The sequence below is a fragment of the Aspergillus neoniger genome, assembly GCF_003184625.1.
Source record: "Aspergillus neoniger CBS 115656 unplaced genomic scaffold BO87scaffold_91, whole genome shotgun sequence".
Taxonomy (NCBI): Eukaryota; Fungi; Ascomycota; class Eurotiomycetes; order Eurotiales; family Aspergillaceae; genus Aspergillus; species Aspergillus neoniger.
The window spans coordinates 10,008-29,829 of record NW_020291219.1 but is presented as its reverse complement, the minus strand read 5'-3'; the positions used below and the strand labels follow the sequence as shown (position 1 = coordinate 29,829).

General features: G+C 50.1%; 4 protein-coding genes across 4 annotated transcripts; 3 read left to right on the top strand and 1 right to left on the bottom strand.

Annotated features, from left to right (window-relative positions):
- Window positions 1-429: 429 nt before the first annotated feature.
- On the top strand, window positions 430-1,059 carry BO87DRAFT_322820 (uncharacterized protein; the record flags this gene model as incomplete). Its single annotated transcript, XM_025619999.1, has 1 exon — window positions 430-1,059. A coding segment is annotated over one exon (630 nt), but the record flags the coding sequence as incomplete, so codon positions are not given.
- Window positions 1,060-8,961: 7,902 nt separating this feature from the next.
- Window positions 8,962-11,069, bottom strand: BO87DRAFT_322816 (carnitine O-acetyltransferase CAT2; the record flags this gene model as incomplete). Its single annotated transcript, XM_025619998.1, has 4 exons — window positions 8,962-9,094; window positions 9,144-10,806; window positions 10,867-10,912; window positions 10,980-11,069. The coding sequence occupies 4 exons, from the start codon at window positions 11,067-11,069 to the stop codon at window positions 8,962-8,964; spliced, it is 1,932 nt and encodes a 643-aa protein (XP_025473665.1).
- Window positions 11,070-12,957: 1,888 nt separating this feature from the next.
- Window positions 12,958-14,787, top strand: BO87DRAFT_381494 (uncharacterized protein). The gene is made up of 2 exons (XM_025624546.1): window positions 12,958-13,566; window positions 13,632-14,787. The coding sequence occupies exons 1-2, from the start codon at window positions 13,370-13,372 to the stop codon at window positions 14,617-14,619; spliced, it is 1,185 nt and encodes a 394-aa protein (XP_025473664.1). The 5' UTR covers window positions 12,958-13,369; the 3' UTR covers window positions 14,620-14,787.
- An 897-nt stretch (window positions 14,788-15,684) lies between these two features.
- On the top strand, window positions 15,685-17,283 carry BO87DRAFT_402459 (uncharacterized protein; the record flags this gene model as incomplete). Its single annotated transcript, XM_025625689.1, has 5 exons — window positions 15,685-15,745; window positions 16,312-16,313; window positions 16,371-16,456; window positions 16,501-16,653; window positions 16,818-17,283. 5 exons carry the CDS (start codon window positions 15,685-15,687, stop codon window positions 17,281-17,283), a joined length of 768 nt encoding a protein of 255 aa, XP_025473663.1.
- Window positions 17,284-19,822: the final 2,539 nt, after the last annotated feature.

Genomic DNA, 19,822 nt, shown 5'->3' with positions numbered 1-19,822 from the left:
GGCATCCGGTGTTGCAGCACTTCACGCAGCGCTCGAACTCCAGCCTGTGAATGATGGTGGTCACATGACCCAAGGCCACCTCTTCATCTCTCCTCTGGCGACATCTCAGAGCCACTGATCCTGCCCGTAGCCGACAGGTTATGAGCCCGGCAAGCTCGAAAGACAACCAGATACGTCAAAAATCATCAATTTTCATCAATTTTCATCAAAAATAACTGTATCTAAACCGATATCTATTGGTTAAGACAACTACCCGGCGCCAAGACGCGTCCGAAAACGAATCACAACAACGTGACGATCCTACACCCGAAATAAACATCGCTCCAATCAGATTGTACAGACAAATCCACAATGGCATCGATTGGAGGACAACAACTGCCACCGGCAAACCCAGCAAACCCAGCGCATCCACCAGCGGCTGATGATCAAATGAATCAGAATGGAAGAACTCTGGATGGCAAACCGCCAAGTATTCTACCAGACCTCAGAGACCAACTGACTGGAAAAGAAGACTTTGAAGCATGGCAATTTGAAGTATATAACAAGCTTCGAGTCCTCTACTGTGCACCAATGATTGATATTACAATTCCCCGACCGGCTGCAACCAGTGCCAACTATCAACTATGGGAAGATTGGAGTGTTTTTATCTCCTCCTGGTTGACTGGCCAAATTTCACGAGAGATATCTACAAAATTGCGAGGCAAGAACGCTAAGAATTACTACGCTGACGAGACATTCGACGAGATTAGAAAGATTGTATTGGGCAAAGGATTCAGTAAACACAAGATTGTTGCGTCCAAGCTCTACAAGATGCGTCGAAACCAATACTCAACAGTCCCACAGTACATCGATAGCTTCAGAGAAACCTTTGACCTAGCTCAACGACTAGCATGTGGCTATCCAGCTTACTTTGCTGCAATTGTCCTACTTACCAACATACGGTCAGACTTACCGGGATGGTGCGACATAATTGAGAAACAACTTGATGGCTTTGATAACAGCAAATTCACTGACAGCCAATTCTATGAATTATGCATTGAGGCCTCAGAAAAAGCCGAAACAGCAGCTGAAACAGATGAAGTATCTGCAAGTGCGATGACAAGCTCACTGAATACAACCCAGCAAGGGGGCCGCAGAGCAAATAACAGGAATCAGAATAATAAACCAACAAATATTCCTAAAGATCACAAACGCTGGCCACCCACAGACGTGAATAAGGATGAATGGGTTAAACAATGGCTTGCATTCCAACCTGCGCGTACAGAGGGACTCTGCTCTTACTGTATGCAGCATCCACATGATGTTTCTACATGCGCATACCTAGTTCCAGCCAAACGATGGAAGAAATGGCGTCCACAATCAGGAATCTTTGCCTATCAATATGGTCAACAAGCAAACCAGACCCAAACAGCAACGCCTCCAAATCTTCCGACAGCCAAAACAAATACCCAACCAGCCCGCCCGGAACTCCCAGCACAATCTAATGTCGCCGTCCACTATGATGACACATTCCAATTCTCTGGTATGGCGATAAACACATCCGAATTGACCATGAAGTCTGAATTGCTATGGGATACTGGAGCTGGTCAGCATATTACTCCAGATCTTACACAATTTGTCGATTATCGGGATTTTCGCCCCAATGAGAAACCATACAGGTACAAAACCTCTCATGCTGGACAGGGCCAAGCTACAGGAGTTGGAACAATACTAGTTAAGCTTGATGCTGGACATGGTCGATTTACAATAATCAGAGACCAAGCATACTACAATCCAGACATGCAGTTTGGCATCCTGAGCCAGGGCCGGATTGAGGAGACATACGGATACTGGCTATACCCAGACCGGACGATCCGGGAGATCAGAACGCACAAGATTGTTGCTTATTTTGATATGAAATACAATGTTCCCTTTGTCAAGATCTTTAGGGATACAAATATTCAAGCTGCGACAGTCAAGCTGGACCCATATCTACTACATAGGCGACTGGGACATGCAGGGACTCCTAGACTGAAAGCAACAGTTGCAGCTCATGAAGAGATTCAGACAGAAGGCATCTCAAATTTTAATTGTGATGCATGCTTTCGTGCTAAGTCTAAACGCCTAGTCTCCCGTACTCCAATTACTACCTCAACTGACCCGACAGACTTATGGACTGCAGATCTGCAAACCATCAAACCAACAGGCTATGGCGGATTCCTTTATACACTTGTCATGGTCAATCCTGCAACCCAACGATCTGAAGTTCGCTTTCTCCGAGCAAAGTCTGATGCGACCCAGAACCTCATCAACTTCAACAAGGAACATAAGAACGTGACTGGATACAATATACGAGGCTGGAGAGTTGATGGCGGCGGCGAATTCCAAGGCTTCAAGAAATGGGCAGAAGCTGAAGGCATTAAGGTGACAGTAACTCCGCCCCATACACCAGAGGCCAATGGTCCATCTGAGCGCTACGGAGGATATATTAATCAAACTGCCCGCGCTATGATTATTGATGCAGGCTTGCCGCAGGAACTTTGGCCCTTTGCAGTAGAGACTGCAAATATGATTATTAACTGACTTTCCCATGTCAATGATCCTAGCGGGAAGTCTCCGGTCCAGAAATGGCGGGAGCACTACGGCATTCTAAATCCCAAACCAGCTCTCGACTACCTACGAGTCTACGGATGCCGAGCCTACATTCATATACCACAAGCTGACCGTGTACAATCAATGAAGATGGCAGAACGTGCCAACATTGGCTACTTGGTTGGATATGAAGGCGATCATGGCTACATCTTTAAAATCTGGATTCCTGAAAACAATCGAGTCTACCGATCCCGAGATGTTAAGTTCATTGAATTGAAGACCTACAAAGATGATAAAGATGAGCCAGATCAGGCTACCCTTCCGGGGGGTGCTCCACGACCTAATCAACCTACGGGGGGTGGGACCTACTTTCATTACTCACCTGCATCTTTAAAGCAGCAGCAGGCAGCACCTGTCCTACTTCCAGCCCCTAATCCGCCCCCACAAGCTCCGATGCCCGTCCCAGCTACACCTGTGGGTCAAGAATCACCAATACGAGGCCGTGTCCAAACATTGTCTCCTACACCAAGAACGCCGGCTGCGCCCCGAGCACCTCGAATTCAACCGCGTGAAGAAAACCGACTTCCGACAATACAGGAATGCATGGGACAGATTGAACAATCACCAACAATCCTAGCACGCCCTCTAGTTAGACAGCGGGAACCAGAGGCCCGTACATCTCTACCAAACATATTGAATGACCCGATGGATATAGATGGACCTGAACCAATGGATATTGACCATTCTGAACCTGCAACAACTACACCTCCGGGTGAGCCATTGGAACCGGCCAGACCACCTGCTCAATCCTACCAGTTTTCAATACCGCAGGCTCCACGTAAACGAGACCTCCACCCCCAACCGGCGCTGCCGAGATTCAACCAATTTCTACACCTGGTACCTGAACCCCTACGGAGACAAGAAAGATGGAACCATTTATTTGGTGAAGATGTCACTATTCCTTCAAGCGGAGGCCTAGAGCATTCCAGATGGCGACCTACAGTATCTGACTCTCCGCAAACCCCAACGCCCCAAGCAACTCTACCAAGGAATACAGAGATCCAAACCCAAGCTCCTGCACCCTCTGCAGCAGCTCAAGAACCAGAACCTACTGAACCCCAGGAAACGCAACGACGCGTGTCGTCACGAACGACGAAAGGAATCCCACCAAAATGGTATGGGGATAATCAGGCATATTTAGCGATAGAGCCAGGATTGCGGGTCACTGATGTCACAATTCCACTATCCTATAAAGCAGCAACGAAGTCACCGCATGCAGACCTATGGCGTGAAGCTATGACCACAGAGGTTAAAAGCTTGTTGGATATGAAGGTCTATCAGATAGTTCCTCCTCCAACAGACCACCAGAATGTTCATATACTCCCAGGCAAGTGGGTTTACGCCCTAAAAGAAGACGCTGACGGCTATGTCATACGCTTCAAAGCACGATGGGTCGTATGTGGCAATCGCCAGAAACCAGGAGAGGACTTCGACACTACACATGCTCCGGTTGCCTCTGAAACATCAGTGAAAATGGCACTAACCGCGATAGCTGTCCGGAAGCTAGCATGGGAACAAGTTGACATCATAACTGCTTTCCTACACAGTGCGGTGGATGACCGTAAAATCTACATGCGCCAGCCCACAGGCTTTGAACAAGATTCTAATAATGTCTGCCTCCTGCAACAGGCCTTATATGGCTTACGACAGGCAGGCCACCTCTGGAATAAGGAACTTGATCAACAACTCCGAAAGATGGGATTCAAACCAATTGCAGAGGATCCATGTATCTACCTCCGGGGATCTGCAATTATTATTGTCTATGTTGATGATTTTATTCTTGCTGATCAGACTACTACGGGTATCGACAATATTACTGATGATATGTCCCAGCATTTCAAGGTTAAGCGCCTGGGACCTCCAGCACGCTTCCTGGGTAGCACACTGACCAGGAATGAAGAAGCTGGAACAATAACCCTCAGTCAGCATTCATACACGGAGGATCTACTGGTTTCTTACCAAATGGATAAGTCTTCGCCTCAGCATATGCCTATGAATCCAGGCTATCGGAACCACCGCCCAGAGGACCCAAGCGTCGATCGGGAGGATGTTGAGCGATACGCGCGGTTACTTGGTCGATTGAACTGGCTAAGCATACGGACACGACCAGATATAACACATGCTGTCTTCCGCCTTCAGCGCCAAAGCCATGCACCTTCATCATTTGATATTGCAGCGGCAAAGAACCTCCTGCGTTACCTAGCGAATAACCGCTTTGATTTGACACTCGCCCTCGACCACAAAGCAACACTTGAAGTTTATGTTGATGCTGCTTTCCAGGACCATGCAGATGGGAAATCTACAGAATCCTATGTGATCTTCTACGCGGGCTCCCCGGTATCCTGGAGCAGTAAGAAACAAACAATAGTTGCAAGTTCATCAACTCTAGCAGAGTACATTGCATTTGATAACGCTATCAAGGAAGCCCTTTGGATCAAGAAACTGGCGCAAGCACTTGGTCTTGCTATCCCAAAGGCAATCCCAGTCTTTACTGATTCGGCCAATGCGTTGTCACTCATAGAGAACCCGACCTTCGCTCCAAACAACCGATGGATCGATAATCGCTTGCTGTTTGTTCGAGATTGCTACAAAGAAGGCTTACTGAAGATCACACACATAGGTGGTACAGAGAATCCTGCAGACGGACTAACGAAACCCCTTGATACTACTAGCCATCGGGAATTCTGCCGGATGATCCGCCTTACCAAGCAGGCTTAGCGACAAGATATGTATCATAGCTCACTACTTAGATAGTCAAAATGATATCACGATGCCTCAGGGTCTCGTGCCCAGGGGGGTGTGTGAATGATGGTGGTCACATGACCCAAGGCCACCTCTTCATCTCTCCTCTGGCGACACGTCTCTTCCTGTTGGCCACGTATCTCAGAGCCACTGATCCTGCCCGTAGCCGACAGGATCTACAGTACAGGAAGCTCCCAGCATCTGACCCCTGACCGCGCCTCGCTTAACGAATATCACGAACTCAATGCCTCCAACTTCTACAAATACGGAACATCTGATGGGAGTGTTGGTGTTGCTAGATCTGCTGGCTACCAGACCCCGTTCCTATCTGCAAACAACGAACGCCTCGAGGTCAAGGTCAAAGCGTTCTACCAGCCGGACCTCGCCTACGGCCTCCTTTCGGCGGACCGCCTGTGCAAGGAATTCGGAATATACGCGAACACAAAGGACCTGACCCTACGCAGGGAGCAGGATGACAAAGTGGTAGGCCACCTGCAAGCATGCAAAAACGTGCTTTTCGTGCGTACGGAGGATGCAGGGTTGGCCCTCGCTGTGGTGGACCCCCTGCTCCTGCACCGGCGATACGGTCATGCAGGAAGGTTGCCTCCGCTGCGAAAAATCAACAAATTGAACTCGAACACCGTGAGGACCTCCACTGCGAGGCGTGTTCCCTAGAGAAAGCGAAGCGTTTGGTATCCAGGGACCCTATCCTGAGGACTGCTGATCCTATCCAGCTGTGGCATGCTGATGTGTAGCAAGTAACCCTATTCAGGCATGGAGGATTTAAGTACTTCCTAATATTGGTTAATAATGTAACTTGTTTGGTGTGAACAGCCATGTTGAAGCAGAAGAATGATGCCTCTACGGAACTTATTTGAATCAATATTGGATATAAAAATATGGTTGGCTGCTACGTGGCAGTGTGGCACCTTGACAGGGGCCGCGAATTCAACCGCTTGAAAGAATAGGCAAATCACGAAGATTAAGAAATCTAAATTATAATATTGTCTCCCCGAACATCTGAAGCAAACAGCCTTGCTGAGTGCTATGATAGTTTACTCAACTAAATAAGTAGGATTACAATACTTGACTCTGGACTGCCTGCCAGCCTCTGACTATTCACTGTAAGGCTTGCCGTATAGATCCTGAACCGCCTGGTGCCCGCAGGAAGTGAGGTTAAATAAACATCTGTTTACCTATATTGGTTTTATTACAACCTTCCGAATCCTGATGCCTCACTTAACTTTCTATGTGTTTTTAAATGCCGCTGCTACCAATATATACCTGCAGAGGATTAGATCATATCCAGGAAGATGTCCCCCCGCGCAGAAACTAGCTACTTTGTCAGATCCGACAGGGATCACGGCTATGTATATCTAGATTAGTATCCCAATTTGAACAAGGTGAAGAAATTGAGGGACGTGACTTTTTATGAGAATCGTACGTATAGAGATGACTGTAAAGATCCTGGTAGAGCAGCTGCCGCGCCTACCCCTAAGGGTCCGATCATGCCGGAGACGGGCACTTCGATCAATTTTGAAAACACGCTTTTGCATGAAGCAATTGCAAAGATCGATACCGCTAAGTACCTCGCTGAGGATCTCCCTGCGCAGCTCTGAACCACCTGCTACGAACACCTACGTAGTGGTTGACTGACCCGCCAACGCTCGTATAATCCCAGGCAAGTGGGCATTTGAACTGAAGATCAACACAGAAGGTATTGTCATACAATTTCATGCTCACTGGGTGGTCTGTAATAACGGTCAGATACCTGATATTAATTATACTGAATCCTTTGCTCCAGTAGTAAGCAAGATTATCCTTAAAATGTTCATGGTCAATATGGCCGTCGAGGGCCTCCATTAAGAGTAATGTAATATTATATCTGCCTGTCTACACACCCAGATAGAAGGCAAGAAAGTTTACATGAAATAGCCAATAGAGTTCCACGAGGGTCCCCCCGAACGGGTGTGCCTACTCAAAATGGCCTTTTTATGGACTTCAGCAGGCGGCGCACCTTTGGCACCACACCTTCAACAAAAAGTTGCAGGAAGTGGGCTTTAAACCCCTGCTAGAGAATCTGTATATTTATAGAAATAATAAGATATAGCTTATCATCTATATAGATGACTCCGCTGTTTCTGGTCCTGAACAGGCAGATCTAATCTCAGTAAAGCGCCACCTCAACGAAGCATTCGGACTCAAGGAACTAGGCGAACCGAAGGTCCTGCTTGGTTGCAATATTCTACGTGATTACGAGGCAGGCAGTATCTCGCTCGCGCAACCCACCTATGTGGAGGAGTGCCTCGCTGCTGCAGGAATGCAATCCTGCTCAGGCATTGCCATCCCCATGACACCCACCTACACAAAGGCGGATCGCACTTCGATGTCGACCGAAGGGGTTGATGTCAACGAATATCAGAGTCTTGTAGGCAGATTGAATTGATTAACCACCAAAACAAGACCCGATGCAACGTTTCCCCTTCAGAGGCGCATGCACGCCCCAACCACGGCGGATGCGAAGGCGTTGAAAGCCGTGTACAGATATCTACGCGATACTACCTCCTACGGGATCACGCTGGCGGCCCTATCACCTGGTCATCCAACAAACAGAGCGTTGTTGCACCCTCCTCTACCGTTGCAGAATACTGCGCGTACGATGATGCCCTGTATGTCAAGAAGTTGGCGCAGGCGTTTGACCTCAGGATATCGGATACCAGCAAGATACCCCTGTTCAGCGACGCTGCCAATTGGCTACGAATCCTTAACCACGGCACCTACACCCGATCCACCAGATGGCTAGATAACCGCTACTTATTCGTGGCAGACCTCATCAGATCGGATGTTATATTATTCCAACACATTGCAGGCGTTTGCAACCCTGCAGACGGCCTTACCAACCCGCTGGATCGGGAGAAGTTTCGTGCCTTCCGTAGCCTCCTAGTGATGACCCCATTGGCTACCCCTCCCGCTCAGCATCCTGGATAAGATGCTTAATATGCGGAAGATTGCCTATCTAGGGAACACCTACGGCTTCATTTAACACCTCTCTGCACGCTCCTTCACCTAGAGGGCCGTGTTGAGGCAACTGCTGTAGTAGGTGTAGTCATGTGCCTGGCGCTCAGGCCGCCCACAAACGACCTCTTGCTTTGTTTTGCTAGAGCATCTAGATAGCTACTAATTCAACTCACTCTGTTGCTGCAATTCGCGTTCGTTCGCTTGGTCTTTCGTTGTTTCGTTGCTTTGCTAGTAATTTCGCGCCTCAACATATCATAACACTGTCAGAGCACAGAATCACATGCAAGATTAGTGACATTATAGATCCATTCGATTTGTAGATACGGTAAAAAGGTGACGAGGAGGGAGGGATCAATATACTGGTATGCCAAGGAAATATCTCCGAGCTAATATGTTATGATTTCCAAATCATTCTATCGGCTGTTGCGGAAATATAGTATTACTGTGTTGTTTCAGATGTTTCTGGACATGAGTGGTTTATAATGTATCTATCTGCTCTTTATGAACGTGTATATCCTCAATTGTAGTCTGAAATAAAGTGTATCGCTGGTATATAGGTATCTATCTATCTTACATCTTGGCCTTCTCGCTCTGGGCAGCCAAGTCGGGCATCAGCATGTCTCTCATATCAGATGCCGCCTCGTTCAAATAGTAGCTCATGCGCTCTGCGCCAAGGCGCTTGCACACAATGTTGAAGTTCAAGCTAAACCACTAGTCAGCAACGATCAAGACTTATGGGTAGGGGAGCTTACCTGTTCTCGTTAATCATATAAGCGATGCCGAATCCGTCGTCAATCACTTGACTCCATCCGTAGCCGTTGAAGAACTCCGAGCTCAGCTGGCTGGTTGATAGATACCACGAGCTACTGTACGCAAATGCGGGGTCTTCATAGAGAGCAGGCAGTTTCTCACCCTCACGCAGCAGCTTCTTCAGACCGAACAGGTGGCGGTCCACACCACGGCCATCGCTGGCTTCCGCCGTGTACTTCGTGTGGGCGGCCAGTGCTGAGCGGAGTAGACGGACAGCCTCCTCGCGGGGGACGGCAGGGTCGCTGATGGCCTTGCAGAAAGCAACGCTCTCATCCGACACCGTGCGGATGGTCTCTGTGCGGCCCTCCTGGAACTTGCGGGTCGAGGCAGACTCGTAAGTCGGGCGGTTCTTGCCGTACATCTTGAAATAAGCGAGCTGAATGATCATCTGCACGTACGCATCCGGACTGCACTTTAACTTCTTAATGAGACCCTTGCCGTAGCCCTGGTAGGCCTGGACCCGGAGCTCGTGCGATGAGATCTGCTGGCGGTGCTCCTTGTTGGCGGCATCAATGGCCTCCAGCACAGGGCCGTCCAGGTGGAAGGTGATGGGACGAGGGTCGGGCAGGTCGGACCGCACCGGCTGCTCGGAGAGGTCGATCTTGTGGTTGAAGATGAGGTTGTTCAAGTGGTCGTTCAGGCGGTGGGTGGGGCTGCCGTCCATCATGCTGTGCTCGCCCATGAACCCAGCGGTGCCATTGTCATTGATGATGAACTGCAGCGGCTTGTCGAACCAGCGGTTGGTACCATCTCCGTGCCAATACTGGTGAGCACGCTCCTCCAGTGTGACGGGAGTGGCATTATCCAGACAGACAAGGAACCCGCTCGACTCGATGTCCCGCAATGCCTGCTCATTGGCCGGGTGCGCAGCCAGCAGCTTCTTCCGTGCGTCGGCCCACAGGTCACGGTTAGCGACGGTCAAGACGCCGACCGCCGGAGCGGGCTGGGCAACCTCGTAGATGCGCTCAATCTGGCGCTGCAGCTCAGAGTTGTTCAGGAGCTTGCCGTTGACGGTCAAAGGTACCTTGAAAAATTGGTTCTTGCGCACGACCACAATGTGCTCGTTGTCCTGAGCCGGGAACTTCTGGGGGTAATCGACACTGTCACCGGGGATACGGCAGCAGTTGAACATGTACTGGTAGGTGCTCATAGCCATGGGCTGGCCGCGCATGTATTCAGGCTCCAAGGAGCCATCGTCCACCTGGCGCTTGAATTCGAGAGCGGCGGTAGCAACCGAGGCGGCGCGCTTGGCGGGGTCCCGCCGGGCGCGATCGTCGCGGTAGGAGTAGAAGTACGAAACGTAGGGGATGACAGGGTCCCGGTAGCCCAGGTATGCGGCGTGATTCCACCATTCAAGAAGCCAGTTCTTCACCTTGGGGTCGGCGGCGCGGGCGAGCAACCTTTCCTGCAGGGGCTCACCCTCACCACCCGGGCGAACAAAGGCGTCGACGGCCTCCTTGGTGCGCTCATATTCGGCCTCGGAGACCAGCGCGTGGACGGACTTGAGGTAGCGACGGCCCGTTTCTTCCAGAGAGGGTACCGGCAGGCGGGGGAGGGAGTCTTCGAATCTGAGCATATTGCCTTTGGAGAGATCTTCTTTGTAGCCTATCCATCCACAACGTGTCAATAGCGGATCTCGAACCGAGTTCGCATGTGATTGCTTACCCTCAGGGACCGAAGATGCTTTGCGACGGGGTGCCATTATGGGTGTCTAAGCGGTAGAAATCACAATTAGCCGATACTATTCACGAATTCTGGTGGTATGGGAACAGGCTTACGACGGCAGATCTGGCGAGGAGCGAGTTGGCGGGGGAGAGACGGGTCCGGGGGAGAGTGGAGAGACGGGTTCTGCTCGAAGCCGCGAACATGCCTCGCGGTTGTGAAGGGATGGGGGGAAAAGATGAGAAAGAGAAGAAGAGTTAGAGATGGCTAAGCAAAGGGTATAAAGTAGAGGAGAGGAGCGTGAGCTAAAAAAGTAGCAGGGAGAAAGGCCACATGAGATAAGAGAGCGAGTTGAAGATCAAGAGAAGGAAAGATACCTCGGCTGAATGGAAGCCAGGATCAGCCGACTGCTGGATGGTCACGTATTGTCATGGCTGAGGTGGATCTTTCCCGTTGGCTCCGCTGATTGGTGGGGATGCTGCGTATGTGACGGTAATATGGGTAATGTGGTCAACCGGATCGCCGAGGAACTTACTTTGGGCCGGTGGGGACGGAGTTGCCCCAATTTCAAGCCATCACGATAATGCCTCTGAAGTCTTCACAGTTGATGCTTTGGGTCTGGCACCGGCCCCATGGGGTACCGAACGGTTTTGATATTTCCATTAGAGCTGTACAGCTGCAAGCATGATTTGCGGCTACGACAGCATTTTCTAGGCTGTATTGTCTCTCCCTTTAGCCACGGATCCCGCAACAGCTCCGTTGCCGTCTTTCTTTCTATCTTGAATTACCCCTCCCATGAGATGTAAGAAAGCCTTTGTGTTGTTCTTCTCAAGGGATTTCTCCGACGATTTAAATTCTCCGGTATGCGAGATGGTGATGTCTTGCTTTCACTATCTTACAGGGTTTGTTCAGTCTGATTCCAATCGTTTTCGAGATACTAGGACAACATATCTTTCAGTCAAGAACTCGTTGCTTCGCTTTCCCCATTACAAAGGATTCAACGGCGGATGACCCCGAAGACCAATGACCCCAGCCAGATCCGCATGAGTCGAGTACCAAAGTTTGGAGTGTTGTTCGTACCTAGCCGTATCCGGGATGGGATAGATTGGCTTGACTTATGTGCTGATGTATTCTGACTCTCTGGGTATGAGATTCATCGCAGGAATAGACCTTGAGAGTCACATAGTGATGAAATCAGCATATCACTCAGCCACAGTCCGCAGGTTGGTTGTATGAAGCAGGAAGAACAGACTGGAGATGAGATCCTGGGCTAGCCAAGCAATAGATGAGGATCCAAATTCTATTTTCCCGATGACCTGACACTTAAGAGAGCGGAGATGTCAATAATGTTAATAGGTTAGTAGTGGCCATTCCTGTAGGAGTTGAAGTGCTCTTCTTCGAAGCTAATCCGGTAGTTGGAAAGCACCGAGGTGTTTGAGAGAGCTCTGCGAGAATAGAGTAGACAGATGCTCGGACCCACTTGAGCAGGGAAGCCATGAATGCACATACAACATCGGCGGTAAGTGGTAGTCTAACAGCTACCTCAGGGTATTCGCCGTCACCCAAAGGGTGAATGGATGGATGTTTTGTTTCCAGTATCAGGATTACTAGCGGTAAGGGAACACATTCAATCAGGGCGGTACAGGCTAGTAAGATTATGAATTGCCCCGGACTCGACGACAGCCAGCCTCGGTCTGTTCGAGGAACAGCGGCAACAACCTACCGGGCAGTTTCGAAACCAAGTTCCTGTGAATGTCCTATGGCAGGGAAATCTAGTCGGAAGCTTAACTGGAACTTAGTCAAATGTCATCTTCGGAGACACGCTATTATAAGACGCCGCAACTCAGCCGGGGCAATCGATGGTCCAGCCGCAAGGAGAGCGAAATGCGGGGGAGTTGCTGGACGTAGGAGGTGAATCCCTCGGTCGGGGACACTCGGTCACCAGAACTGACCAGACCGGACTACTACTGACCCTTTCCATCGGCATCTCCACTTGAGACAACGGTCCCATGACTAGCAGGATTGTATTGCGCCGTTGCGTCATTGGCACACATAAGTCTGGTGGATAACGCACAGTAGACTATTTTCTGTGAAGCTGAATGCACCATGTGGTCTTGAAAGATACAGAAGTTTGGTCCTTTGAGTTGTCAGTGCTTTCACCGCTCTGCATACCGCATCCTAAATAGGATGCTCTACATGATGCTGTACGGACACAGGCCTCTGGTCATCGTTCAACATATATTCTCTCATTGATCTTGATACAGCGATTCAATCAGACTGTATACCCACTTCGCCGGCAATCAACATCAAAAAGTGACATTTGCCCGATCCCCTACTGAAGATATCGAAACGACTCGGCCCAGTCTCAAACGGTCCTGTCAAGCACGTGACAGGAGCGAGGTAATGCCGGCATCCACCGCTTTGGGAAGAAACCAGTGCTCACTGCGGGAATACTAATCATACTGATAATTATCCCGGCCACTAGTGAGAGTTCTCTTGTTCCAAAATGTCTCTTTCCAAGAACGTCATCCGGTCGGGCCGCATAACCCAGCAACCGCTATTTCGATGCAGCATATCCCGTCAGAAGGTCCAGCGATCGCAAGAACGCTGTTTCAGCCAATCTCGCGCTGTCGCCGCCCCAGTGACAGGAGCAAGTGAAGCTGAAGTGCAAGCAGCACTGAAATACTGCTCGAATCTTCTTCTGTAAAGTCTTTTCGATTACCCATCTTGGCTGGCGACCTATCTAATACAGTCTATGTTCATGCCAGACAATATGACCGTCCCTCCTATACCCTCAGTACCTTCATCCCCCGAACGGCGCAAACCTTTTACATCGCTCTTCGAGCTCTTAATGTCTCTCTTTCCCTAATCCCTGATACCACCTCATCCCACACGATCGGGCTTATGCGCCTTCAATTCTGGCGCGATGCAATGGCCAAAACACTATCCGGGTCCCCCCCGAAAGAACCTATTGCCATTCTCCTCGCCTCCGCCATCTCAGACCTCACCGAACGAACGCAAGGTCGGGCGCGAATTAGCAAAGGCTGGCTGAATAGAATGATCAATGCCCGCGAGCAGACTCTTACCAACGACCCGTACCCTGATATCGCTGCCCTCGAATCCTATGCGGAAAGCACCTATTCGACCTTGCTCTACTTGACACTCTCAGCACTGCCCATGACATCCGTAACGGCGGACCATGTGGCATCGCATATTGGAAAGGCAGCCGGTATCACAGCTGTACTCCGTGGTTTGCCACTGGTGGCATTCCCGGGCGCATCGACTCAGCGTCCTGACCAGGCTGGTACGACAATGGCCGGAGGAGCAAAGCAGGGAGCCGTAATGCTGCCATTGGATGTAATGGCGCAGGCTGGGGTAAAAGAAGAAGAGGTGTTCCGCCTGGGCAGTGAGGCGCCAGGATTACGGGATGCTGTTTTCACGGTTGCCACTCGGGCCAGCGATCACCTGATTACCGTGCAGCAGATGTTGAGCAATATTCGTGCTGGGCAGGATGCAGGGCATGAGTTTGAGCACGGCCATGAAAAGGATCATCAGTATGATTTCCAATCCCAGAATGAGACCCCACTACAGGAGGTCAATCGTGCATTTGGTGTGTTTATGCCGGCCGTTGGAACGCGGCTGTGGCTGGATAGACTAGAGAGTCACGATTTCGATATCTTCCAGCCTGAACTTCTCCGTTCGGATTGGAAGCTCCCTTGGAAGGCTTATATGGCTTTTACACGGAAGACCTTCTAATGATCTGTGATCTTGGAGGTTTGAATGTTTGACTTGTGTATGATATGATAGATGTTTAATAGTATGTGCACCAGGCTAGGATCTGGTCCGCTATATATAGTATGGCAAGGATCTTGCCATACTTTACCGTAACACAAGAGTTATTCCACGAGGCTGGAGCCGAATTTGAACACTAACTTTTATCTTCTTGTCGACATGCGATTATAAGGCTCTCTGCCCCCTTCTATCAGCGCGGGTGGCTTCTTATGGAAATTGCACTCAAGATTGGGAACTCATGGCCTTCACAGTGTAACGTCCAATCCATTAAGACATAAAGGGTAACGTAACTCCCGGCCGCATCGGCCACCCGCCCGCGCCGGCCACCCAGTACACCGCCCTAGAATCATTGTACTACTCATTGCTAATTCACTGCTTTTGATAAAAAGAGTGGTTGCATGTAGGAACGTGTTGGGCTTTCTAGGGCGGTGTACTGGGTGGCCGGCGCGGGCGGGTGGCCGATGCGGCCGGGAGTTACGTTCACGTTTATTAACGTTAACTAACCAGTTGCCTGTATTGTACTGCTATGTCACTAAGAAATCGAAAGTTCCAGAATTATACAGTGCTGGTAACATACAAAACATCATCATAACTGCCAAGGTGCTAAAGATCTACAAGTGGGGTTTCTAAGCAATTAAAGAGTGTTTGGGGCGGAAGCCGATTTCGAATGTCTCGGTATCATGTATTATTTAATTTCTCGCTGAAATTTGAGTCCAGCATTAGATTCATTGCCCGCCGTAATAGCTCTGTCATCTACGAGGCTTCGAGTCACCAGGTAGGGGAAATATCCCGTGTTCTGCCAGAATAACCCTCTCTCGTCAATCCTACAAGCCGGAAGGCTTGCTAGTTCACCTAGCCTGGGTTACATGCTATCCCATTAACGCATGCCTTCAACCCACCAGAATTAATGCCTATACCAAAGTGCGATCTGGCCTTCACCATCACCCAATAACAAAATTGCCGCAGCTTCAACCGTATTCATTGTGTGTAGAGCCGAGAGATTTTAACCATACACGACTTGGAGGCAACATGCTGGCTGCAATTAGCTGGGAGCCCTCAATCCCAGCACTCCCTGACCGAGGGTCAATACGTCAGTTACAGAGTACGAGCCTTTAGGATAAGAAACTTTCATTTCAGCGTTCCTTCAGTGCGCAAGGCCGTCTCACTGAGAGGACATACAAGAATCCGCGAAGGTCGCAGTGTTACCATTCAATTTTCTCATCAGCTGCACAACTCCCCTATCACTTGATCCCATTCCCACACCACATCCTGTGTCCCAATCCCTGCCTGCCTACACATCCCTCCTTCACACTGGTCCCATTCCATCCTTCACTCCCAGCTCCAAATATTCACAGAGTCAACCCTGCCCAAAGATCCCGATATCCCCGTTTCTTGCAATATGTTGTCTGCATTTCACTTTGCAAACTTAAGGCCATAGGCTTTCCCTCCTCTCACACAAATCCCTTATCCTACACAATCTGCTCCTCCCACAACGATTCCCTCATCACAAGCAACATCCGCCTTCCGACTTTCTCCGTTCATACAGTCCATATAACAAGTCTTCTATCTTTAAGCATTGTAACAAAGCCAGGCCACAAACTTTACCATTGCCCAAGCATCCACTCCCACCACAGCCGCCCGGAAATGCTTGCGTAGGTGTAAGTGCACAAGACCCCTCATACACATTCTCTAGCTCCAAACTTCCACCACGGCAGTCTCCTGTACCATCATCCGGCACTTTGCCTGATACGCGACACCCAGAGAAGCCTGAACAATCTGCAGGGGATCATGAAAGTAACGTGTCAGATTCAGTCACATTATGGGATAATCAAAAACCATGAATAGTCTGACTGACGCGCCCGCCCTTCAAGTCATCGCCTCATCACCCAGCACGCTCAATTCGGAGCACAGCCGGCCGTTGTCTAATATATACAATGACATTCCAATTACCCCGGTTATCCTCGCCGACGACGGACCATGGATGATTGGAGAGTTGCAGTCCATACACCCAGATTGAAAATAGTTATTTCATTAGATCAGAGACGAGTTTTCTGTACCCCGAACTCCCTCCCCCCCCGGGTCACTCTGTACAACACATCTGTTTACCACTCAGACTCAAACACGGAGGCCGAAAAGCAGGATAGCAATCTGTAATCAGTTAGCTTACACGGCCAAAGCTATACGCGAACACCATGTAACAATAGCAAAGCCAACATTTCGCCGCATAATAGCCCGCCGGAACCCTTAACCAGTAGTCAACGGTTGAAACTACGCAAGCGGAAATCACAACCGACCGGTAAACAGCCGTCAAAGCGAGCTCGACATCCTATATCCAGTCCGGAGGAAGATACATCGTCTTCAGCACTTTATACTCATTATTTATCTGCATCCGCCGACGAACAGCTGCAATTCCTCAGTTGGCTGTTTCAAGGCGCAGCAAGACGCACCTTTCTTGAATTGGGTACAGAAATATCAATGAATATAGGAGAGAAACCAGCAGGTGAGGTTGATCATCCACCTAGTCTCCTTAAACACCGTGGAACCTCCACGAGAGACAGGGAATGGTCCTCTGAAGAGGTGGCTTTCCTGCCTAAATCGAGGGCTTGGCTCCACGGGGCATTCGCCTAGGGCACCCCGAGTCCCCTTCCCCATCTATATACCTGTTGAACCTCGGTGCTCTGCCTCATCTAGTTCATTTTGCTGTACAGCTCCAAATTGCCCAAGGAGCCCTGTTTGTAGCATGAATTTGGCCGCCCCGTATTGCCAGCCCGGGTGGTAACGTATCAACCGACCAAAGAGTCGGTGAGAGTGATTTTGTGGGTGACGATCCGGGCGGCTCATGAGATGAGGACTTGGTGAGCAGTGAGCGTCTAGAGCACAGGCTAATGGTGAGTACTGCGGTGCGGGTTCCGGATGCAGAGCACGCCTGCGGGAATATAATTATTGTCAACCGCAGCGAATCTCGGTGCTTATGGAGAATCATTTAACGGACTCCAAGTCTTCAACATCTCGGATAAGGCCCACCTCTTCGGCTCACTCACGCGTCAGGCATCCCGTGACCCCAAAACGCGTACTTTCTCACCGCAACACCCATCATGCAACGACCCGAACAACCTCGTCTGGATTCCCGCACATTTGTCTACAAACATGTCCCAATCGTTCACCTATCTAGACTGGCACCACTGCAACTAGCGATATATGGGTTTCATCGCGATTCTGACGACAGTTCTCCGACGTCGTACTGTAAAATATTCCACGTGCGGAACTGCGCCTTCTAATTAGCAACGAGCTTCAGTGTCAGAAAAGCTGAAGCAACTATCTCAACATGTGATGGTGTAATTGTCGCTGAGCTGGTGTGTCGGAGCGGCCATTTTCGGTATTGTGAGTGCCAGGATGAGCCGCAGCTTATTGGCCGCTTCGGCCCACCCGGAGGGGATCCCGCAGCCAATGAAAGCTGCCTTTTATACAGTCTAACTGAGTGTCTGCCAGGTGCTGATAAGAGGGTTAAAACCAGACTGGCTATCTTGATGAAGATTCTGGTCTACAAAGTAAAACTCCCGAACGTCTATTGATAGGGGGAAGCTTAGGAGATTAAGCGTTTCTGGCTCTTGCACTGTACTAGTGCAGAGAAATGCGGTGGGGGACTGTCAGAATAAAGCCGTCACTCCAAGGTCAACCCAAAAAGTTTTTCCGCCTTGCGTGTGATGGAAGGGGCAAGTCATTGGGCGGAAACAACTGCTGCTAGCAGGGCTGATTTCATCGGTCTTGCATGGCGTTGGAAGGGGCATTGCCATCCGACTCCACGGTTGGTGCTGCTCTACAGGCAAGCCGGGCAAATAACCACCGGTGCCTGTAAGAGGCCCACAATTCACTGCCATCCTCCCCTACCTTCGACCAATCATTCGGGTGGAGAAGAGCGCTCGGTGTGACGGATCCCATCAAGCCGCATTGTCTTGCCACATCACGGTCCCCCTCTTGCAGGTTGCCCCCTCTCGTGGGGCAGCCTCATTTTCCGAGGAAGAAAGAGCACGGACCGCTTTCCAGCCGCAGCTGAGTTACCTTGAGCATGAGGTAGATCTCGCCAGCTCCATGTATGAAGTAGGATTTGGCCAAATCGACGACCCCGGAAACGATGAGGCCGACCGGCTGGCAATGGAAGCGCTAGGCCCGAAGAAAATGCACCCCTTTCAGGCCCTTCTCTCGCGAGAAAAGGGCTTCGTCCGGAAGAAGTATTTTATTCGAGTGGAAGGAAGGATGAATACAGTCTTCAAAGAGAAGGGCACCTTACGGCACCTCCGCCAGATCGACAAACTCCTGCCGGCAATCCGTACCCGAATGACTGTACGGATCGCTCCCACAGAACCGAGCATTTCTGCTTGCACAACTTCGGACAGGTCACTCTTGGCTGGCAACGTACCGGAAGAAAACATGGTTTCCAGGACGATGACCGGTGTATCTGTGGAGCTCGCGAGACGGTAGTCCCCGTACTGGTGGACTGCCCGAAACTCAGACCGGCGACAACAATTGCGGAGGCAGATTAGAGCTGCGTTGAACAGCATTTCAGACATGCTAGTAGAGCAACAAGGTAAGGAAGGTAAGGCACAAGTCTCTGAACAAGACCACAGGACCGTCGGGGCTGTACTGGACTTTGCAGAAGCGTCCCAGAGGTTTCGAAGCCCCGCTCCACGGGGGCCGCAGAACAGAACACCAGGTAACTAGGCCAACATAGGCCTTGACGAGACACCCAATCAAAGTAATGGTTCAATGTATGTAAGGAATACGTAGGGAGAGGTAGATAAGGAGGTTCTGCATATCGCTTTTATTTGCGAGGGGTCAGAGTATGAATACACACCTTGTACACCCAACACTACAGATATAAATAGTTATCCATAGTTAACTGCCTCAAAACCGCTCGATAGTGGTAGGGCGGTTCCCGCATAGCCATCGATTATGTTAGGCTGGGACGTACACGTATGAAGACAAAAGCCCAATTGCGGACTACCGCAATGATTGACGTCGCGGAAATCTCGGTCTTCCAATCATGTGGCAGGTCGGGCAGTGGCTGGCTAGAAACAAGCTGGTACATCCTTGTCGTTCAGCCCCGCTCAATCATCAGGCATGAAAGATAAATGCACACTCGCCCGTCACTCAAGTTGTGTCACCCACA

Excerpts from the sequence above, each read along its gene's own strand:
- BO87DRAFT_381494 (XM_025624546.1), top strand. The coding sequence starts at position 13,370 with ATGTCTCTTTCCAAGAACGTCATCCGGTCGGGCCGCATAACCCAGCAA. Across the intron at positions 13,567-13,631 it reads TACTGCTCGAATCTTCTTCT|ACAATATGACCGTCCCTCCT; the intron begins GTAAAGTCTTTT and ends TGTTCATGCCAG.